A 24,672-nucleotide genomic window follows, 5' to 3' on the forward strand; every position below is an offset into this window, starting at 1 on the left:
TCTACAACCCTATCTTCATTTCTAAAGTCTGAACAGCCACACTGTACTTACGGCTTGTGTGAGAACTTGACTTTTCCTTATAGGCATCATTTAATCGTACATATTCATCTAGGGCCAAAGCCAGTCTTTGTTCCTTCACGTGGTACAGCTCCTTCTGTGTCCTGAGTGCATCCTGAGCCACTGAGAGATAGTCCTTGAGCATTTTCTCCTGTTCCCCTCGCCATTGTTTTCTTGGATCTTCTATCTGCGTGGTTTCTGAAAATATAAAAGGTGAGGTTTGCTTTGTTTTACAATTTAACCGTGTTTAGAGGATTTAAGCTCAAGGGACTACCTAGTTTAAATTCTCGTATCCTCTAAAAAGTTTATTAGCATTTCTGGAGTGATTTCTCCAAAAATTCAAGAGTTTTTGTTTTTTATTTTGCCAAATCTCCAACCCCTACCCCTTCATTTTCAGGTTCTTGCCAATAATACCTTCTTACTATAAATCCATCATACAAAAGTTGCCATTCAGGAGAGGGGATGGAACTCAGTAATAGAATGCTTGCCTAGCAAGTGTGAGCCCCTAGGTTGAATGCCCAGCAAGAGTAGGTGAAGTGGGATGGCAACCAGATCATTCTCTTGAGAATTCTCTGGCTCCCCAACACCAACAGAATAAAAGGCAAGCTATTCATTACAGCATTTGAGGCCCTGTACACTCTGTACTCAACTCACTTTGCTTGCCCATGATTCCATTAATATAGGACTCCTAAGGGTCTGCCCTCTACATCAATGCCACTCCAAATCTGGTTCACAGACTACTAACAATCCATGAGTTCAGTTTCCTGTCCATGACAATAAGTAGGAAATCAAGAGTCAACATTTTGAAATCTTCATACCGATTTTATTCAGTTATTGTATATCTGTAGAATCTAATAATATTGGGGTTTGCATTATTTTGTTTTTAATTTTTCTAGTAATTCATCTTTATTATATTTTATCAAAATATCAGTCAGTACATGGTAGAGTATAAATTGAAAAACAAACAAACCCCCAGTTCCTGGCTTAAGGAGAACGCTCTATTCTAAGGTACTTGATTCTGCATACTTGAATCACCTAGAGACTCTGTAAAAATTTCTAGACCAATAAAACCTCTTCAGGTCGAATACAACCTCTGATAGGCTTACTTTCATGTTTTTTAAATGTAGTTTGTAAGTTATTTGTTTGATACTGGGGATTGAACCCAGACCTAACACATACTAGGCAAGTGCTCTACCACTGAGCCACAAGCCCAGTGTTCTGGTAGTTTAAAAGCTCTTCAGAGGACCCAAATGAACGTCCAAGTCTGAGAACCACTGCTTTACAATGAAGCTCATATGCTATCTCTTACATGAAGCCCCTCTGCCAACCCCTCAACTGCCAGCAACTCTTCATCTGGGGTCCTCCATAGCAATTTATGCTTCTTTTTTAAACTTCAAATTAATTCTTCACTATTTGGTAAGCCACAAAGCATAAATAAAAATGAAAACAAAAGGATACAGACCATCCTGATTTTTTAAAAAATTTTATAATAGACAAATGTTTTTGTGACATGTTGAGCCAAGAAGTTGGGGTACACTGGTGTCTGGCACTGGGATACCATGGTGCTTTCAAGGGACTGGGCAGTGGTTGTTAATTCACAAGAAGGCTAGTGCAGGTTGGCTAAGGAATCTCACCTATGTCTACAGATATGTACTACACCTCTCCACTGTGAGACAGGGTAGTAGCTGTCTCCAGGCAGAGGAAGGGTTATGAGTGGGAAGATTACGTAAGAGAGGCTTCTTGGGTGCTAGCAATATTGTTTCTTTCACTTGTCACAATTACATTACAAAATTATTTGTTCAACCTATGTATTTTCAACTGTGTACTTTCCATGTTATATTTCATAAATATAAATATTTTAAAAGTCAGGGTATTATGACTTAAGATTTTGACTCTTCCAGAATATTTTGCCTGGGTGTACCCCAATAACACCAAATACAACCTGCAGATAATCTGGGGAAAAAAAGGAGGTTACCTTTAATATAGAAAATACATGAGGTTTGATACACACAGATTACATGAAATGGAGATTTAATTTTTTTAAAAAAGCATGTTGAAGACCATGATACAGGGCCACTAACTAGAAAACTAAAAAGCATTTATGAAACAATGATTCTCAGATATTAGACAACAGGTAATACAGGACTATGATCTCTAAAAGAAGGAAAATGAACTCTAAGATTACCTCCACATTTCTGCCTGAAAATATTTTTGGACAGCAGTGCAAAAGGGATAATCTGAGCAGAGAAAGGAGGTCCTGCTAAATTACGGAGGGAGCACAGATTTCAGGAGGGCCCTGATAGATGGAATTTGTAGAATGGAGTTATAGAAGATCCAGAAATTTGTAGAGGAGCTGTATTAAGTTTCTGGGTAAATACTAAGATGCACAAATGGGGGCAACACATAAGGCCAGGCAAACAATAATTGGAGCTCTGTAAGTAGAAATTCTCAAGCACATGCAGGGCTATGCCAGGTTCAAATTGTGACTAGCCAGAGGCAAGTGGCTACAGTAAACATCTGGGAAATTCAGTGGCAACAACTATGGAGTTATACTCTAGTCTTGGTGCTAAGTAAGACACAGAGCAAAAGCTACTTTGAATATGACCTATAAAACTCTAAAACAAATATCTAAAGAATCAGGTAACTTAAGTACTCTATTGAGTGGGTGGTGGTGGTGGGATAAGAAGAAAACTCTTTTTAAAGGATAAAAAAAAAAAAAAACTTGCACCCAGGAATAACCAAACAAACAAACAAACAAAAAAAGTAACTACTTTTCAGCATCCACTAGAAAGTTACTAGATAGGATAAAACAAAACAAATATATGGCTCACAGCCAGGAGAATAATCAATTAGTAGCAAGAAACTTGAAAATGTAAAGATGATAGAATAAGCATAATCTGGATAAAACAGCTATCACAGTCCTGAATAAAGTCCTGAAATAAACACACACACACATACACAGTCCATCCCAATGGCTAGGACACAGGTAAAAAGAGGCTCAACATCATTAATCATCAGGGAAATGCAAGTTAAAACTATGAAGTGATACCACCACACCATAACTAAAATGACTAAAATTTAAAAACAGTAACGTCAAGTGATGGGACGTGGAACAACTGAACTCTCATTCATGGATACTAGAAATGTAAAATACCATAATTTGGGTGTGGGAGGTATAACTTAGCCATTACCATACAGCCCAGTAACTCAATAACTTGTTATCTGCCCAAGAGATATGAAAATACATATCCACAAAAAAGACCTGTATACAAATTTTCATTAACAGCTCTACTTATAATAGACAAAACTGTCCATTACAAGTCATAAGTAAATTTTTGTATAACCACACAATGAAATACCACTTAGCAATAAAAGAAAGCATAATACTAACATACAACATGTATGAATCTCAAACACATGATGAGGGAAAGATGGCAGACACAAAAGAGTACACGCTGCTTGTTTCCATTTATATGAAATCCCAGACAGAAGTAAACTGAATCTAATGACAGGAAGCAGATCAGTGGTTGTCTGGACCCAGCAGTCTGGGAAGTACTTGTTACAATGGAACACAAATGTTCTTTTTGAGGTAATGAAAGAAACGTGATTATTGCAATGGTTACATGGTACACATTTGCCCAAACTCATGAATTATATACTGAAAATAGATGCGATCTGGGCTGGGATTGTAGCTCAGTGGTAGACTGCTTGCCTGGCATGTGTGAGGCACTGAGTTTGATCCTCAGCAACACACATAAATAAAGGTACTGTGTCCATCTACAATAAAAAATACATACATTAATATATATATAGATCAATTTATTATATAATCTAATAAAGTTGATTCAAAATGTGTTTTAAAAAGTTTGAATGAATAATTACAATGTTAAAGAGAACTGAGGTGTAATGGTAACAATTAAAACATTATTTCAGCCAACATCCTTTGTCACATCAGCTGCTGCAAAAGAGCATTCATTGGTTAGGGAATAAGGTCATGTGGGCTCTAATCCTGTTCTGTTATTCGGCAACTGTAGAAATTGGGGCAAATCATTTTACCTTTATATCAAGTCTCTCAAATGTAAAAGGAAGGGAACATGTTGGATTAATATTCTGATATTCTGACTCTGACCACTTTTAACCTTTGTGGTGAACACTGCTGGGGTCCTATCTAAATATTCTTAGGTCTCTTTTCCCAGGTCTGTGCACCTGGTCCCTGAATTTAGCCATTCTTCCTTGTTAATATATGGTTCATTCTTAAAGGACTCCAGAAGATAGCTCTTGGGCACTCAAGAAACCTTCCCTACTGCTAAAGATTAACCAGTGAAACAGATAGGAAAAAATCTCCATGTACAGCAAATTCTGAGATGTAGATTACACTCCAGATCCGATCCCAATCCTGTGGAGTCTGGGACTTTAGAGAAATATGACCTATGTCTGTATTTTCCCCTCACTATCTTCCTTTTCCTCATTTCCTTACTGGTTTATCCTGTGATTTCCTTCATAAATCACTTTCACTTAAATTCTTGGCTTAGGGCCTGCTTCCAGAAGAGCCCAACCATGTATAACCTTTTATAATCTATGCAAATTAAGTGAATCAAGTTTGATCCTGGGTGGTAATTCTCATATCCTTCATGTGACAGTAACAGTGGGGGAAAGAAGGAATGGAAGAGAGAAAGAGGATGAATCACTCTTGAAAACACAAAAGAGGGGGCTGGGGTTGTGGCTCAGTGGTAGAGCGCTCGCCTAGCATGCACGAGGCACTGGGTTCGATCCTCAGCACCACATAAATGTAAAATAAAGATATTGTGTCCACCTAAAAATTAAGAATAAATATTTTTAAAAAAAGAAAATACAGAAAAGGGGGTATTTCGTTATTAACAGAGAAACTCAATAGTCAGTTCTAGCAATGTTTTTTAGGATACCGATGGAGAATTGAATAAGTAAACTGCCCTGGTTATTGAAAAACATAAAATTGGTTAGATTAAGACACAGCCTAATTACTTCAATAAAATTATTTCTGTATTCCATAACAACATCGCTCCTTAGATTTTAAGCATCTGATATCATATCATACTTGAAAATACCACCACAGCCCATTTTGAGCTGCTTTTTCAGGGGTAGAGAGAGTATATTAGTCAGCCCAGGTGCCACTCTCAAAATGAAAGGTAGAGATTGGGGGGAAGGGCAGGTAATGGGTCATACAGAAGGAGTGTTCTAACCAGCACCTCAGTACTTATAACTGGAAAGGGATGAGAAACTGTTGAGGTACAGGGGAAAAGGAAAACTATACAGTGACTTTACCACTTGCATGTCAGGAAGGCTGAAGGTACCTGCATTTTGAAACACTTATCATAATGGAGGGATGTTCTGAAACACAATGTTGTATTTTCCACTTGTTAGTACAGAATATATTAATCATTTTTTTTAACTTCTATATATTTATCAAGCTTTGATATGCTTAGAAGCCCTGCTGGCTGAGGACAGACTGCTGCTCCCAGAGTTAGTAATTAAAAATTACTAACAGCCATGGCCAGCAAAAGGCCCTGTCAGTCCACCTTTCATATGCAAACCAGCCCATCCAAGACCCAGTTCCCAGCTCTTTAACTCACTCTCACACCCTAAGCGGATATGCCCCCTGTCTTAAATCACCTCAGGGTCAAGGACTGAGATCACCTCTATCACTCAGAGCCCAACAAAATTACTTAACTCCACCAATCCTAAACCTGTCCTCCTGCCTCACTCAGCTCAGCTCATTCCTTCCCAAGGAAAGCACAACAAAAGATCTGAATCATGATTTTTCCTTCACTTCTTCTGCCTTCTGACTGACCAGGATACTTCCCTACATAGCCCAGAATGTTATAGTGTGTACCTTTCTCTTGAATCTACCTCTTCCTATTATTAGTCACTCCTATAAATTAAATCCCAAGCACAATCAAAACAACATGGATCACAATAAGAACTGGCCACTGTTTGAATATAAGAACCTGTAGTTAGATAGAGGTGAATGAAGGGAGGGGAGGGGGTAAGGAGGTAGGAAGGATAGTGGAATGAATCAGACATTATTACCCTATATATATACATACATAACTATACGACCAGAGGGATTCTACATCATGTACAATCAGAAGATTGAGAAATTATCCTCTATCAAAGTACATTCTATTGTCATGTATAACTAACTGGAATAAAAAGGTTTTTTTAAAAAGAACCTGTTCCTGATAAATTGGAATAGAAAAGTTAATCATTCTGCTGAAATGTCTAATGCCATGTATGATATTCCAAATGCTTTGCATGTGAATCTGAATCTTTTTAAACTTTTTTAAATTGTTGATAGACCTTCATTTTATTTATTAATTTATTTATATGTGGTGACCTTTATTTTATTTATTAATTTATTTATATGTGGTGCTGAGAATCGAACACAGTGCCTCACACATGCTAGGAAAGTGCTCTACTACTGAGCCACAACCCCAGCCCCAATGAATCTAAATCTTAATGCAGTCCAACTAAGTATTTCTGTTTAGTCCTAAGAACTCTAGTGAGTCAAACGCAGAGAATGAAATGAGGAGATCTGATTTGGCCTGTGACATCTCTAGAGACCAGAATGGTTCTCGGGATGTTTAATCTGGCCTCTATGGATCTATGATACTAAATTGAAGTGATTCAGGCTGTGAAGGCTTGGTTCTGCTTGGAGTTGAGAGCCCTGGGTCATTAACAAAGTGGCTAGGTCAGTGGGGAATACTGTAACCACTGCATAAGACCTACAGCTCTTGCTTCAAATTAACTAGCTGATAAAAGTTGAGACTTCTCTGAAGTTGAACTGTGAATACTAATTTTAAAGATGTAAAATCTAAATGTACAAAAATACGTATCTATGTGATGCGAGGAAGAATGTAAGCTGAAACCATTGTTTAAACAAGTGATATAGAAGGGGAGAGTCTTGAAAGGACAGACCCTCCAGTCAAAGAATCTTCCAGGACTGAGGAAGGGCAGCCTAATCATCTGAGGAATAAAGATAGGAAGAGATCATCCTGTAAGAGCCTAAACTTCTCATTTCATGTATTCACTATAATGTAGGTCTCTGGTTATCCTAAATGTTTAATACTTACATATACATGAATGCAAACTGACTCAGAGTATAATCTCATCATAAAATAAATAGAAATGCATGGTCTTAAAATGCCTTCTTAACTGTAGATGGCCCCCAGTAATCTATACCTCCCAATATTCATGCCTCTCTAGTATGTGCTGAATCTAGTGGATCATTTATTTATTTATTTTTAACTAGGGATTTAACCCAGGGGCACTTTACCATTGAGCTACACCTCTAGCTTTTTTAGTTTTTATTTTGAGACAGAGTCTCACTAAAATGTTGAGGGCCTTATTAATTGGCGAAGACTAGCATGGAACTTAGGATTCTTCAGTCTTAACCTCCCAGGTGCCTGGAATTATAGATATACACCACTACACCTGGTTTCTAGTGCCTTGCTTCTTCTACACTGTAAGTGACGAGATATCACTTCTGAGATTAGGTTACAAAAGGCTGTGTTGTTTGTGTTTTCTTTCTTTCTCTCTTCCTCGATTTTTAGGTCTAATGAAGCCAACAGCCATGTTGTATGCTGCCCTATGGAGAAGCTCTCATGGCATGGAATGAGGAGGGAGGCTGCTGGCCAGCAGCCGGCAAAGAACTAAACTTGCCAACAACTACGTGAGTGAGCTTGGAAAGCAGATCCTTCTCCAGTCAAGGCTGGAGTTGACTGCAGTTTGGCTGACCCCCTGATTACAGGCTTGTGAGAGACTTTGAGCCAGAAGTTCTAGTTAAGTCTTGCCTGTATTCATAGCCACATAAATAGTAAAATAATAGATATTATTTTAAGCCATTGAGTTTTGGGATAATTTATTATGATAAGATATATAACTAATAATGATGCAATACAAATTGAAAGTGTATATAAAAAACTTGAAATGTTTTTAAGTTATAATAGTTGTAACAAGTATATACTCTCAATTCTTAGTCTATTTGGAGGTTTCAACTAATCACATTTCTTTACATGTTGGGGAACTGATATAATACCAACATAATATTTGTCAACAGCTAAAAGTCCACAAAGCATTGACAGCAATGCTGACTGACACTTAAATGAATAAAGTACAATAACACTATTGATGATAATGATGATGATGATGATGATAAGCCATCAGCATTTTATGGAATTAAAATAAATTATCAGGACTTGTTTTGAATAGGCAGCAGAAACACTCCAGTTTAACTATCTGGCATAAGAGATTCAGCAGGAAATGTTTATATTTCTGAAATGTTGCATGATTCAAATACAAAACTACAAAAGAGGGTTCCCAAAGACACCTTCGAAGAAGGATTCATAAAGCAAAATTGTGCTTAATTCTCCATCCATTATATTTGCTGAATAGATTTGAATTAAATGTAAAAACTCAAAGAACATATATTATACAAAAGTGGTATTTTTTATTAAGACTGACTAGCCTTGAGAGATCACTAAATCATAATACAATGTAATTGCATGTTGTCTACTACATTAAAGAAGTAATATATTTCATACTATTAAAACATCACACATCTCAAGGGAATTCACATTCTATCACTTTTACAGATGTGGAACTTTATACCTAACACAAGAGCTTATCATGGAAGATAACATTAGACTTTTCAAAGGAATATTATTTCTGAATATGATTCGTATTTCTATTTTGCCTCCTGAGGTCAGGAAGAGTGAATGAAGTAAACCTGGACAACATTCCTTATCTTCCTTTTCACAAGTATCTGCTAAATTTACTTATTGTCTGTCCGTTGCTTGTACAATCATTAACCACCTACTATAAGCAATAGAAACAAGCTAATGTTCAGGCACGATCCCTCCTTCCAAGGAACTTGCAAATTTATAAGACATTGTGATGCATGAATTAAAAAAGAAGATTAGATTTAGAGTGAGGTAAGTGCCTTGAGAGGAGAATGATTAAGTGCCACAACAATTTAGAGACCAATGGGTTTCTTCTGGTTGAAAAAGTATGATCCCATGTAACAGGCAGTAATTAAATGGGGCTTCCAGATTCCAGACAAGAGGACCTAGTTCCTTTTCACTTCTCCAGCCATCATTCACCATTTCCCACAGTCACAAATTTCTTTAATCAAGTCCTGCTTTCTCTAGCCTCTGGAGGTCTCTGGCTTTACCTAGAGTACCTTTCAGGAAGATTTTTCATCTCCAGCCCTCAAATCCCGCCACATACCCGCTTTCTCCAAGCCTGGTTAACTCAGCAGTCCTTCGAGTACCAACTGAAAGTCCTTTCTTTATGTTGCTATGGCCACACTCTTAGGAATGGCTGGGTGTTTCTACTTGTTCTCCTTTGTTCTACCAGTGTAATGATGATCCCTTCCATACTGTACTGTATATTCTCATGTGCTCCTCAGGTTAATAACTATGAAACTCATTGTGTAAGTAACAGTATGCCACAGAAGGGATCTAAACAAGGACATATAAGGACCTTAACTACATCTCAGAAAAAACATCTGACAAAAATGTGAGGTTCTAGTATGAAAAGAGCTGATATGAAGGCGCAGAATTCTCTTGTGATAAAAGTTATACATTAAGTGAAAAAAAGCAATTTATAAAATACGATGTATAATAAATCCCACTTGAAGTACAGTATACATTTAAAACCGTGTGTACAACAATATTAAAAAGACTAGAAGGACACACATTAAAAGATTCAAATATTTAGTTGACTCTGGGTCATGTAAATATAGGTAAATTTTTTCCTTTTATCTACATTTTCTACTTTTAAGTACTTGACTTTTATAAAATAGATTAAGGAAAAAAAAGAATGGTAATTAGGGTCTCAAGTAAAAATGGTAGTGGAAAAGTTTAAGAAAGAAAATCTGACTTATTTTAAAGAGAAAAAAATCAATAAGAATTAACAGGATGGGGGCTGGGGTTAAATAGCACTTGCCTAGCATGTGTGAAGCACTGGGTTCAATCCTTAGCAACACAAAAAAATAAATAAGTAAAATAAAGATATTGTGTCCATCTACAACTAAAAATATTTTTTAAAAGGAGACTTAACAGGATAATTCCTAATTTTTTTCTAATTAGTACCCATAAAGAATATAATATTTTTACAAAATAACAAATTAGAAGCAAAAGCTGTGGAATCCTATTTAGTATTTATTCGTTTGTTTACTACTGAAGGCAAAACTATATTAAAATTTGTCTCATCACTGGGAATGTTTGACAAAAGATTAAGATAATCTGAGGTTGATGAAGATGGTGGAGCACTGGAAACTATATCCTAAGCTGCACTGTGGCATGGGACCAAAGTAGCAGGTGCATATCTTCTCAGTAGGGTGGGTGAAAGGGATTTCACTAAAATTTAATGTTGGCCACTCAAAGCAGCTTAGGGACTCAGAAATCTTGTACAATAAACAAAGAAGAAAGAATACATCAGAGCTGACCCAGTCAATGTGGATTCACCACAAACAGGGAGGGGAACCATAGTCTTGGTTCTGAAAAACCTGAGGTAAAACAAATGTTGCTTAATCATAGATGATACAGAAGCTGCACTGCATGCTGGTGCTTGAAAAGCATGCTGTGTATCTCAACTGGCTGTGGGAGCTGAAGCAGGAGCCATCTTTGGGTGAGGGCGCCACTGCAACAACTGCAGGATCCTAGAGATTTTATTTAAAAACCAAAACCAAAACCACACCATTGCTACAATATACTGGCATGGCCCACTGAGGAACCTAGGCTGGGCCTGACAGAATATGAGTGAAACAGGCACAGAATAGACTGCACCCAGGGGGGATCTGAGTTAGAAGGCCAAAGGGAAGGCCATTTTAATAAAGAAATAGAAGAAACCAAGCAGAACTCTTAGAAATGAAAGACACAATCAATCAAATTAAAAACTCCTTTGGAGGTATCACTAACAGATTAAATTTCATAAAAATCAGAACCTCAGCCCTTGAAAACAAAACTTCAGGCACTGAGGACAGGCTATATGATCTTGAGTACACAGAAGACAGTGAACGGAAAACAGTTATAGAAAATGATCAGAATATACAAGAACTCTGGGATGACTATAAAAGACCAAATCTGAAACTCATTGGAGAAGAGAAAATGGAGGCACCAAGTAAAGGCATAAAGAACACTTTCAATGAGATACTTACAGAAAACAGGATCCCATATCAGAAAAAAAGACAGGCATATATATCCAGGAGGCTTATATCACCCCAAATATTCCTAGTCAAATAAGAAGCTTGCCAAGACTTAATCAAAATGCCTAACACTGAAAATTAGGAAAGAATATTAAAGGCTACAAAAGAAAAATTCCAGGTCACATTTAGAGGCAAACCAATATGGCTCACTTCTGATTTTTCACCTTAGACTCTAAAATCAAGGAGGGTTTTGCCTTAAAGTCCTAAAATAAAACAACTGCCAGTCCAGATTACTATACTCATCAAAACTCACTTTCAAATTCCCAGGAGAAATAAAAACTTTCCATGATAAGAATAAACTAAAAGAATTCATGAGTACCAAGTCAGCACTAAAAAGAACACACAAAGATAAACTGCACTCAGAGAAACTAAAAAGCAATTCCCAAAGTTCCCAACAGAGGAAATTCAATGGAAGAATAATCCACTAAATGAGAATCAAGACAGGATAAAATACAGCAAAAAAACCAAAATGGCAAGAAAACATAAACACATATCCATAGTAACACTGAATGTTAACAGTTTCTTTTTTTTTAGAGAGAGAGAGAGAGAATGAGAGAGAATTTTTTTTAATATTTATTTTCTAGTTTTCAGCGGACACAACATCTTTGTTTGTATGTGGTGCTGAGGATGGAACCCGGGCAGCACGCATGCTAGGTGAGCGTGCTACCGCTTGAGCCACATCCATAGCCCAACAGTTTCAACTCCCTAATTTAAAGACACAGATTAGCAGAATGGAATAAAAAATGCATGATGCAAAAAAATATGCTGTTTACAAGACAGTCATTTTATAAACAAAGACATCCACAGGATGAAGGTAAAAGGATGCCAAAAAATTTCCCATGCATAAAGTCCAAGAAAACAAGCAGGACTCTGCTTGTTTCTCATATTTGACAAAGCAGATTTCAAGCAAAAATTAACCAGAAAAGCTAAAGAAGGCCACTACATCCTAGTAGAGGGAAAAACCAACAAGAAGTTATAACAATAATAAACATTTATGCCACAAATGTCAACATACCCAGTTACACAGAAAAAATACTCCATGATGTTAAATCCCATAATAATACTGGGTGATTTCACCATCCTTATCGCCAGAAAAGTCATTAAAACATAAAATCAATAAAGACATCTCCATTCTAAAAAACATTATAAATCAAATGGACCTAATAAACATCTACAGAATATTCCACCCCAAAACATCTGAATTTACCTTCTCAGCTGCACATGGAACTTTTTCCAAAGTAGATCACATTCTAGGCCACAAAGTAAATCTTAGCAAATACCCTCCCCCCAAAAATTATACACACACACACACACACACACACACACACACACACACGTATATGTCTGTGTGTGTGCCTGTATAAAATCAATAGAATCCCATGTATCCTATTCAAGTCATCATCAACTAAAGCTAGAAATCAACAGCAAAAAAATAATAGAAACCATGTAAACACATAGAGATAGATCAATGATCTCTTAAATGAAAAATGGATTAAAAAAAGAAATGAGGATAGAAATTTTAAAAATTCTTAGAAACAAATGAGAACAGAGATAGAACATATCAAAATCTCTGGGACAGTATGAAAGCAGTTCTAAGAAGAAAATTTAAAGCACTGAGGGCCTACATTAAAAAATTAGATTCCCTATGCTCTATCTCAAGGCCTTAGGAAAAGAATAAACTAACCCAAAAACCAGTAGAAGACAGGAAATAATTAAGATCACAGCCAAATTCAATGAAATTAAGAAAACAATACACAGGATCAATGCAACCAAGAATTGATAAATAAGATTAAAAACCCTGTGTCAAACTAAACAAAGAGTAAGAAGAAGTAAATAAACAAGATATCACCACAAATCCTCCGGAAATACACGGAATTATCAGAACCTATTTTGAAAATTTATACTCCAATAAAGTAGAAAATATGGAAGACACTGACAAATTTCTAGACACATTTGATCTGCCCAAATTCAATCAGGAAGATACAGCAAACCTAAACAGACCAAAATTATATAATAAAATTGAAACAGCAATGAAAAGTCTTCCAAGAAAAAGAAATGCCCAGGAACTAATAGCTTTTCTATCAGACCTTTACATAAGAATTAATACCATTCTTTCTCAAAGTATTCCATGAAATCAAGAGAGAAAGAACACTCCCAAATACATTTAATGAAACCAGTATAATCCTGATACCAAAACCAGACAAAGACACATCAAGGAAAGAAAAATATTCCTGTGAACACAGATGTAAAAATTCTTAATAAAATATTAGCAAACTGCATTCAAACTCACATCAAAAAAATAATACACCACAATCAAGTGGGTTTCATTCCAGGAATGAAAGATTTGCTCATCATATGCAAATCAACAAATGCAATTCATCACTTAAACAAAATTAAGGGCAAAAATCATAATTATCTCAACAGATGCAAAAAAGCCTTTAATAAAATCCAACTCCCATTCATGTTATGAACACTGGAAAAGCTAGGGATTAAAGAAACTTACCTCAATGTTGTATAAACCATTTATGACAAATCAAAACCAACATCATACTAAATGGAATGATAGAAATGGGGGGAAAAAAAAAGCATTTCCACTAAATCAGGAACAAGACAAGGCCATCCATCCCCTCTCACTATTCTTATTCAACATAGTCCTTGAAACATTAGCCGGAGCAATCAGGCAAGAAAAGGAAATCAAAGGATAAAAAAGAGGGGAAAAAAAGTCGAACTATTTATTTGATGATAATATTATCCTATATCTACAAGGCTCAAAAAACTCCACCAGAAAAAAAGAAAAAATAAATAAATAAATAAAACTCCACCATAAGACTTCTGGAGTTTATAAATGAGTTTAGCAAAGTAACAGGATACAAGAACAACGCCCATAAATAAATAGCTTTCCTATACTCCAACAGTGAATCAGCCAAGGAATAAATCAGGGAAACAATCCAATTTACAATGAGCACCCCCCCACACACAAAATTAAATACTTGGGACTTAATCTAACCAAGGAGGTAAAGAAGGTCTACAGTGAAAATTAAGGAACACTGAAGGAAGAAACAGAAGAAAACTTTAGAAAAGACATCCCATGTTCTTAAATAGGCAGAATCAATATTGTCAAAATGGTCAAAATACCAAAAACAATATACAGATTCAATGCAATCCCCATCAAAATAACCAATGACATTCTTCACAGACTTAAAATTCATTTGAAAGAATAAGAGATTCATAAAAGCCAAATATATACTAAGCAAGAAAAGTAAAGCAGAAGGCATCACGATGCCTGGTCTGAAATTATACTACAGAGTTGTAATAACAAAACCAGCAAAAAAGACATGAAGACCAATGGAACAGGATTGAAAACAGAGACAAATACACATACCTACAGCCATCTGATATTTGACAAAGGTGCCAAAATATATCTTGGAGAAAAGACACTCTTTTTTAACAAATGATGCTAGGAGAACTACATAGCTATATGTAGAAAAATGAAATTCAGATTCCTCTCTCTTACCCAGCACAAAATGTACATCAAAATTGATCCAAGACTTAGGAACTAGATCAGAAATTTTGCAACTGCTAGGAAACATAGAGACCACACTCCATTGCTAGGAGCCACAAGCAAATATACGATGTATGGCACCTTTGGTTGTAAAGTGACGCCAGCTAGCCACTGAGATGATTATGTTAAGATTTACATTCATATGGAAATTGGACTCCCGCTGTTCACCTTGGCCTGCTACCGGATTCATGTTACGGGACTCATGGAGAGTTCCCATTGGTTGGGGAAGGATAGTAGGAGGGAATTCCGGGGGAGGTCCGGGGGACCCCTGGTTCCGGGAGACGCACGGTTCCGGCGGACGCCCGCGTGGGAGGACCGGGTTTGGCTTGCCAGCGCCTACAGAGTATTGGCGGCTTTTTCAAAATAAAGTTTTGTTCCTGCTTGAGTGGCTCGTGATTCTGTGCCCAGCCAAGACTGCGGCATTTGGTGGCCCGTACGGGGAACGCCTGAAGCTTAGAGGTGAGTAAAATTGCTCGCCCCTGAGGGAAGGCAACAGAATGGGTGACCATCTCAAAAAACAGTGTGTTCTTGTTTTGATTTATTTTGTTTTTATTTCGAGCTCCCTAGCCCTAGAATTTTCTCAGGCGAACTGGGAAAAATGGTTGGCTCAAGGTTTGAAGTTATTCGGCCCTGAGAAAGAGAAAATCGATACAACCATTCTCTGCTCCGTTTTTGTTTCATTCTGTTTCGGCTTTGTTTTATCCTATCTTATTGGGTTACGTTACCTTTATAGTAGATTAGAATCCAGTAAAAAACAAACCGAAAAACTGTTAAGTAAATTGTTAGAGGTCCAGACTATGGTAGAAAAAACGCTAGGTCAAGCAAAAGAGAAGGTCTCTCAAGCTAGTCAGACAGAGGAAAATTGAAAGAAAGCAAGCTTAGAGGAAAAGCAGCCATCAGGTGGAGAATTACAACAGGAGGTTGCTACCAACTCCGTTCTATCACCAGAGGGCGTAATTCAACCAACAGCTCCATCTACCGCTGAGCGGCCCTCAACTCCCGTAGTTGATGGACGGAATTCTGAGACAGAACCCCAAAGATTAGCATGCCCTGTACTTGAGCAGGCAGGAGGGCAACGAATTCACCGTACTTTAGATTTCAAAACAATAAAGCAATTAAAGGAGGCTATAACAACCTATGGGCCGCAAGCTCCCTTCACAATAAACATGGTCGAATCTGTTACCAACTTGGACATGACACCAGCATATTGGGCTAACATGTGTCGATCTGTGCTAAACGGAGGACAATATTTGTTATGGAAGGTTGCCAATGAGGAATTTTGCATGGAGACAGCTAGGCGAAATGCAGAAGCTGGTTACCCTCAAAGAAATATAGATATGCTATTGGGAAAGGGACCTTATGAGGGTCAAAGACAGCAAATTGAATATGAACCTGGCGTATACGCACAAATTGCTGTAGATGCAGTTAGGGCATGGAAAACTTTACAGGGGCATGGAGACTTACAAGGTCAATTATCTAAGGTAATACAAGGAACTAATGAACCTTATGCTGAATTTGTAGATAGACTTATTCAGTCAGCCTCTAGGATATTTGGAAATACAGAACAGGTAATGCCATTTATAAAACAACTGGCTTATGACCAAGCAAATCGTTGCTGCAGAGAGGTCATTAGACCATGGAGACATGAAGATTTAAACACATATATTAAATTATGTAGAGACATTAATGAACAAGTGCAAGTCTTAGCAGCAGTACACCAGGCTTTAGATGCCAGGCCAAAAACATGCTATAATTGTAATCAAACAGGACATTTTAAAAGGAGTTGCCCCGTAAGAGGAGGGTTTAACAAAGCTGGGTATCAAAGGAATAGAATACCGGGTATTTGCCCACGATGCCATAGAGGGAAACATTGGGCTAATGAATGCCGTTCTCAAACCACCATAGAGGGTATTCCGTTATCAAAAAACGGACAAGGACCAAGTGTTTACCCACGATATCATGGAGAAAGGTATCAGGCTCCATTGCCAAAAAACGGACTAGAGGGCCCAATGCCCCGGGGCCCAAAACCACAAATATATGGGGCAATGGAGGAACCCAACAGCACCATCAAGGTAGTGCCCAGGACGCATTATCCATTAAATCCCTCATCAGACAAACTAGAGGGAGCACAGGGCTGGACATCTGCTCCTCTGCCAGAGCAGTACTAACTCCAGAGATGGGAATTCAAATCATTCCCACAGGAGTAAAAGGACCTCTTCCCCAGGGAACAGTAGGCTTATTATTGGGACGCAGTTCTTCTACACTAAAAGGACTTATGATAAGTCCTGGGGTAATTGATCCCGATTATGAGGGTGAAATAAAAATTATAGCTAGTTCTCCAAGAGGTATATCAGTAATTTCACCAGGAGATAGAATAGCACAGTTATTAATAATACCCAGCCTGCATGATAAATTTTCCAGTTGTAATGTAGAAAGAGGTTCCAAGGGATTAGGCTTCACAGGTGTAGATTGGGCTATGCTGTCTTTAACTTTAGATTCTCGCCCGATGCTAAAATTAAATATTCAAGGACATGACTTTAATGGGCTGCTGGACACAGGAGCTGACCTTAGTGTCATCTCTCGTCAAGAATGGCCAAAACATTGGCCATTACAACAAGCCACTCAAACGCTTCGAGGCCTAGGAGTGGCGACTAATCCCGATAGAAGCGCAATGGTATTAGATTGGAGGGATCCTGAAGGATGTGAAGGAACTATACAGCCCTATGTATTAGATCATCTTCCTGTAAATTTATGGGGACGAGATGTCCTAGATCAATTAGGATTGACATTAACAAATAACATCAATCCTAACGCGCCCACTACTAGGGCTAAACAAGGCTTTAGGAAAGAAAAAAGATTAAGAGAACAAGAACAAGGTATGACAGCACCTATTCAAATAGATCAAGAAATAAATAGACATGAATTGGGTTTTCAGAAAGGGCCACTGAGACAATCAAAATTACTTGGAAATCAGAAAGACCAGTGTGGGTTCCTCAGTGGCCCCTGACTAAAGAAAAGATACAAGTAGCCCATGACTTGGTCAGGCAACAATTAGCGGAAGGACATATACAACCTTCCGTATCCCCCCATAATACTCCCATTTTTGTCATTAAAAAGAAATCTGGTAAATGGAGATTATTACAAGATTTAAGAGCCATTAATAATGAGATGGTTATTATGGGACCTGCTCAATCAGGGATTCCTCAATTGTCTGCTTTACCAAAAACCTGGCATGTTTTAGCTATAGATATTAAAGATTGTTTCTTTTCAATTCCAATTCATCCCGAGGATAGTCCACATTTTGCATTTACTATCCCTGCACTGAATCATGAAGGTCCTGATCAGAGATATGAATGGAAAGTACTCCCTCAAGGGATGGCTAACAGCCCAACTATGTGTCAAATTTATGTTAATAAAGCAATCCAGCCACTTAGAAATCAAAATCCTGAACTACAAATATTTCACTATATGGATGATGTGTTATTGGCACATAAAGATAAAAACACATTACTAGAATGTTATGCCACACTTACAAACTTATTGAAAAATTATAATCTAGAGATAGCAATAGATAAAGTACAATTAAATCTTCCAATTAATTATTTAGGAGTTCTATTATCCTCAACCATGGTCCATCCACCAAAAATTCAAATACGAGTAGATCAACTCAGATCACTTAATGACTTTCAAAAGTTATTGGGAGACATAAATTGGATAAGGCCTTATCTAGGCATACCAACAGGAGAGTTAGGACCTTTATTTGATATTCTAAAAGGTCCATCAGATCCAAATTCACCCCACATGTTAACGCCTGAAGCAAGAAAAACATTAAAAATCATTGAAACATATATGGAAAATATGCATTTGGATAGAATTGATATAAGTTTGCCTTTATTATTTATTGTACTACCAACAAAAAATATTCCTACAGGAGTATTTTGGCAGGGAGGTCCATTATTGTGGATACATTTATCTTATTCTCCTAACACTATTCTTACTAGATATCCTGCGGCTGTAGGACAATTGATACTCAAAGGAATAAAAGCAGCTAAGGGAGTATTTGGGATTTCTCCCAATAAAATTATTACTCCATATACTATGGATCAAATTGATGAGTTAGCTAATGAGTTAAATACTTGGGCAATAATCATGTGTAAAACTAGTGTTTCATTTGATAATCACTTACCATCTAATCCTTTGTTGTCTTTTTGGTCTAAGCATCCTGTAGTTTTTCCAAAAATGACAAAAAAAAACCCTATCATAAATGCTCCAAATATATTCACAGATGGGTCAAACAATGGTACAGCAGCAGTAGTTACTCCTGATCAAACTTTTACATTTTTAGTACCCAAGCAATCAGCTCAAAAGGTAGAGCTTAATGCAATATTACAAGCTTTTATGATGTTTAAAGATTCTGTATTTAATTTATTTTCTGATAGTCAATATGTAGTTAATGCTATAGTATCCCTTGAAGATGCTGGTAGGATTTCACCTTCTTCTACTGTTTTCTCTTTGTTTTCCGCTATACAAAGTCTAATCTGGGACCGAAAAGAGCCATTCTTTATAGGTCATATCAGGACACATACAGGATTGCCTGGAGCCCTTAGTATGGGCAATGAACTAGCAGATAAATCTACACATGACATACATATTTTCTCCACAATAGAAGAAGCTATAAATTTTCATAAAAGGTTCCATGTCAATGCTAATACTTTACAAAAACGTTTTAAAATAACTAAAGAACAAGCCAGACATATAATAAAACAATGTCAAAATTGTGTGACATTTTTACCACAAGTTAATCTTGGAGTCAATCCTAGAGGACTGATACCTAACCATATTTGGCAGATGGATGTCACACACTTGCCAAAATTTGGAAAATTAAAATATTTACATGTTACAGTTGATACCTCTTCCGGATTTTTGATGGGCTCCCTTCATGCCGGAGAAAAAAACTAAAAATGTTATAGCTCATTGCTTACAAAATTTTGCCACTGTGGGCGTTCCAAAACAGTTAAAAACGGACAATGGTCCTGATTATACTTCCACCTCTTTTAAACAATTTTGCTCATCATTTGCAATTACTCACATAACAGGAATTCCATACAATCCACAAGGACAAGGCATAGTTGAAAGAGCTCATCAAACTATTAAAATGTACTTATTAAAACAAAAGGAGGGAATTGGAAAGGGGTATATATCCCCCAAAGATAAACTTAAAATAACCCTTTTTACTCTAAACTTTTTAAATTTGGATTCATTGGGACTTAGTGCTGTGGAAAGACATTTGTACCCAAAAAATGTACATAAGCCTAAGGTACTTTGGAAAGATATTCTAACAGGACAATGGAAAGGCCCGGATCCAGTGATAGTCTGGAATCGGGGCGCTGTCTGTGTTTTCCCACAGGATGAACAGCAACCGATTTGGATTCCAGAGAGATTAACTAAAACAATTTCTACAGAAAAAGAAGATGATTTGACTCAAATCCATAACAGCTGACATCCAGAGCTCCAGCTTGGCTATTCTTACATCTGCGACAGTGATTAACCAAGGTTTTTTTTTTCAATATCTATTTTATTATTCCATTTTTCCCACATCATAAAGTTCTATTTTAATTTTGAGCTCATACAAACCTAGGTTAATGTTTTTCTGATCAGTTTTATTTTTTGACTGTGTTTTATTTTTTTGACTGTGGAGTTTTTAAACATTGCAATGGAGATTTCACCTAGGTACAGTTACAAGGCCTTTATTTACTATTGTCTTATGTGTTGTATGTTGTGTGCACACTTCTGTTTTGTGTTGTATGTCTGTATGTGTGTATGTCCATATTTCTTATATGAGGAGCGCTCATGAAAAAATGGATCCGAATTTTTTCTTTATTCACGTGATTTATATGGTTTAATTTAAATTAGGTGAACAGCTGTTAATGATTGTTTTTAAAGATGGTTAACAGATCTGTTTGTTTACTAATTTAAATTAGGTAAACATCTGTTAAGGATTGTTTTTAAAGGAGTTTAACAGATCTGTTTGTTTACTTTCACCTTTCCTTTTCATTATATTTAATAATTCTGTTCAGGATAATGTCTCTTTAGCATCATTGCCAGAATTTCCATCTCCATCCCAATTCCGGTCAAGACTGAGACAAAACCAAACTACAGCTTCTATGATAGCTATCACAGTAACTGTATAAACTGATGCATCAATGAATATAACTCAACAAGTAATGCTCAATCAAGGACTTGATTTACTTTGGGAGGAAATGGACATATTGATAGACTCCTCCAATTTGAACTGCTTGCAGAACTTGCCTAGACTATATATCAGTTACATACATTGTGAAATATCATCTGGTGCACCGAATTGTGGTACTGCTGGCATATCTTTGCTGATGGTGTCACCAGTGATACAATTTCCTTGCCAGCTCACCCCATGTTTATTGTGGTAATACTGGCATATCTTTGCTGATGGTGTCACCAGTGACGCAATTTTTCCAAAGGAGCCATCAATTGGCTTGGTGTCGTGGCATTTCTGTATCCTCCTCCCTTCTACTAGTGATGGTCTAAAATTTGGGGGCCAACAGAGGTGAGGCAAAGAACCTCACCCCCCCACTGGCACCAAGGCTAAATTTGGGGGCCAACAGAGGTGAGGCAAGAACCTCACCCCCCCACTGGTGCATAGGCCTATCCACAAGCATGGCTGAATGCTGGACCGGTAGTCAGTGACGGGTTGATCTGATTACAGTGGATTCAACCTAAGACAGGAAGCTGACGCCTAAATGTCAGTTCTCCCATGACGGGTAAGAACCATGTTAAATTGGACAACCTACCAGGCACGGTCCCTAGCCACATTGCTTGTTGCTTAATTAAACAGAAGGGGGCAGATGCTAGGAGCCACAAGCAAATATACGATGTATGGCACCTTTGGTTGTAAAGTGACGCCAGCTAGCCACTGAGATATGATTATGTTAAGATTTACATTTCATATGGAAATTGGACTCCCGCTGTTCGCCTTGGCCTGCTACCGGATTCATGTTACGGGACTCGTGGAGAGTTCCCATTGGTTGGGGAAGGATAGTAGGAGGAAATTCCGGGGGAGGTCCGGGGGACCCCCGGTTCCGGGAGACGCGCAGTTCCGGCGGACGCCCGCGTGGGAGGACCGGGTTTGGCTTGCCAGCGCCTAGAGAGTATCGGCGGCTTTTTCAAAATAAAGTTTTGTTCCTGCTTGAGTGGCTCGTGATTCTGTGCCCAGCCAAAACTGCGGCAGTGGCTCAGTGGTAGAGCGCTCGCCTCGCACATGCAAGACCCTGGGTTCGATCCTCAGCACCACATACAAAAATAAACAAATGAAATAAAGGTGTTGTGTCCAACTACAATTAAAATATATATATATATATATATATATATATATATATATTTTTTTTTTTTTTTTTTTTTTTTTTTTAAAGAATATGAACAACAATAAATGCTGGCAATGTTGTGGGGGGAAAGTACACTTGTAAATTGTTGTTGGGACTATAGGACTAGTACAACCACTCTGGAAAGCAATATGGAGATTCCTCAAAAACCTAGGGATGGAACACCATATAACCCAGCTATCCCACTCCTTGGTATTTCCCCCAAAAGATCTTATATCCGGGCTGGGGATGTGGCTCAAGCGGTAGCGCGCTCGCCGGGTGTGCGTGCAGCCTGGGTTCGATCCTCAGCACCACATACCAACAAAGATGTTGTGTCCGCCGAGAACTAAAAAATAAATATTAAAAAAAAAATTCTCTCTCTCTCCCCTCTCTCTTTAAAAAAAAAAAAAGATCTTATATCCTCATACTATAGCAATACAGCCACCTCAATGTTTATAGCAGCATAATTCACAATTGCTAAATTATGGAATCAACCCAGGGGCCCATCAATAAATGAACAGATTAGGAAACTGTGATACACACAAACATACACACACACACACACACCAATGGAGTTCTATTAAGCCATAACAAAGAATGAAATTATGGCATTTGCCAGTAAATGAATGGAAATGGAGAATATCTTGCTAAGTGAAATAAGCCAAACTTAGAAACTCAAAGGTCCAATGTTTTGTCTCATATGCAGAAACTAGAGTAAAATAAAGAAAAGGGAGAAAAAAGGATAGGATAATATAAAGAACTAGTCAAATATAAATTAATAGATGGGTGAAGTAAGTCAAGTACAATAAGGGAAAGAAATTGGGGTACAGGAGGGAGAACAGAAGGGAAAGGGGAGGGAAAAAAGAAGGGGATGTATAAACTAAAATCAATTTCCATGCATTTATGAGTTTGTCAGGATGAACCCAATTACTATGTATAACTATGAAGCTCTAATAAAGAAATTTGAGAGGGCAGGCGGTCCCCGGGGATTGAACTCAGGGGCACTCAACCACTGAGCTGCATCTGCATCCCTATTTTCTGTATTTTATTTAGAGACAGGGTCTTACTGAGTTACTTAGCGCCTCAAGGTTGCTGAGGCGGACTCTAACTTGCTATCCTCCTGCCTCAGCCTCTGGGATTACAGGCATATGCCACTGCACTGGCTAATGAAGAAAAAAAAATTAAAGATTATCTGAGGTTAAAATGTAGATGAAGAGTCTGCATAGTAATTGCAAAGGAAAACACTATTATAGTTTTTTTTAAGTGCATGTTAAAAAGAACAGGGTAAGCTAATATCTCGGGGGAAAGACATGATTTAAAAGAAAAATGAGTGAAATGAAGAGAAAAAGAAGAAATAGTCTGAAGTAAAGGGAAATAACAGATTCAAGAAGAAAGGCACAATCATCTATCTAAAATCTGCATTCACATGGAAGAAAATAATGCCTGAGAAATCCCTAAATTTCACAAATTTATGCAATATATAAACTATCACATTTTCAGAAGTTAGTATCACTTCCACCAAATTAAGATGTTTACTTGGATTTTAAACAACTAAAATTTTTCTTTGATAAATATCTTAATAGCATACCTGCCTAGGAAAATTTACAGGATGATATGGGTTAGAGATGCTATAGAAGGGCACAAAATTTACTTCTCTCCATCTAAAGCAACCATGTCCATATGAAAATTATAAAAACTTAAGGAATTTTCCTTGAATCTCAGCACATGTGTTGCTTCAACGTTCATATAAAAGAGAGTGGTTCAGGACTACCCATCTGGGACCTCTCCCTTGTAGGAGCAATACTTCCTCTCTGTTTAGGAAAGACATAAACTATTACTTTATGGGGGTATGAGGGGCATGGTTCAGACTAATATGGAGTAAGAACACACAATCTAATCTCTCCCACTGATTGCAACTAGAAACTAAGAACTGAATACAGATGACAAACAGAGGAGGAATTCAAAAAATAAGAGCAAGGAGGATTCAGAAACAAATAAAAACAACCACATGGCAGTGTGTTCTCCATTTTTGTTGATGCAGAACTGGACTTAAAATCTTCATCTCTTCAAATCTGCCACAAAGAAAACAAGAAGTCACAGACTAGAAGAAAAGATTTCACAACAAAAGACTTTAATATAGAAGATATGAGGAATTCTCACAATTCAGTAATAAGAGAACAAATAACCAAATAAAAACATGGGGAAAAGTTATGAACCAATTCTTGACAAACAAAAAATATATATGCACAACACATACAATCACACACACACACACATTCACTAGTGCCAATGACAGTATATTAAGAGATAAGGAGTTTTCGAGTTTGCAGGTGAAGCCAGATTTAAAGATAGGTAGTTAGTGTAGTTAGGTAAATCGGCTCTAAAAGAGTAAGATAAAGAAAATGAAGAGCATA

General features: G+C 37.3%; 1 protein-coding gene across 2 annotated transcripts in view; it reads right to left on the reverse strand.

Moving 5' to 3' along the window:
- The window catches only part of WWC2 (WW and C2 domain containing 2), a 240,054-nt gene that overhangs the window by 108,432 nt on the left and 106,950 nt on the right, over positions 1-24,672 (reverse strand). For both annotated transcript variants that reach the window (XM_081269214.1, XM_081269215.1), the window contains one exon: positions 52-255. In XM_081269214.1, coding sequence (XP_081125340.1) covers positions 52-255 — 204 coding nt within the window. The remainder of the gene's footprint in view (positions 1-51; positions 256-24,672) is intronic.

Source organism: Spermophilus citellus (assembly GCF_964194105.1).
Source record: "Spermophilus citellus genome assembly, chromosome: 16".
Classification (NCBI taxonomy): Eukaryota; Metazoa; Chordata; class Mammalia; order Rodentia; family Sciuridae; genus Spermophilus; species Spermophilus citellus.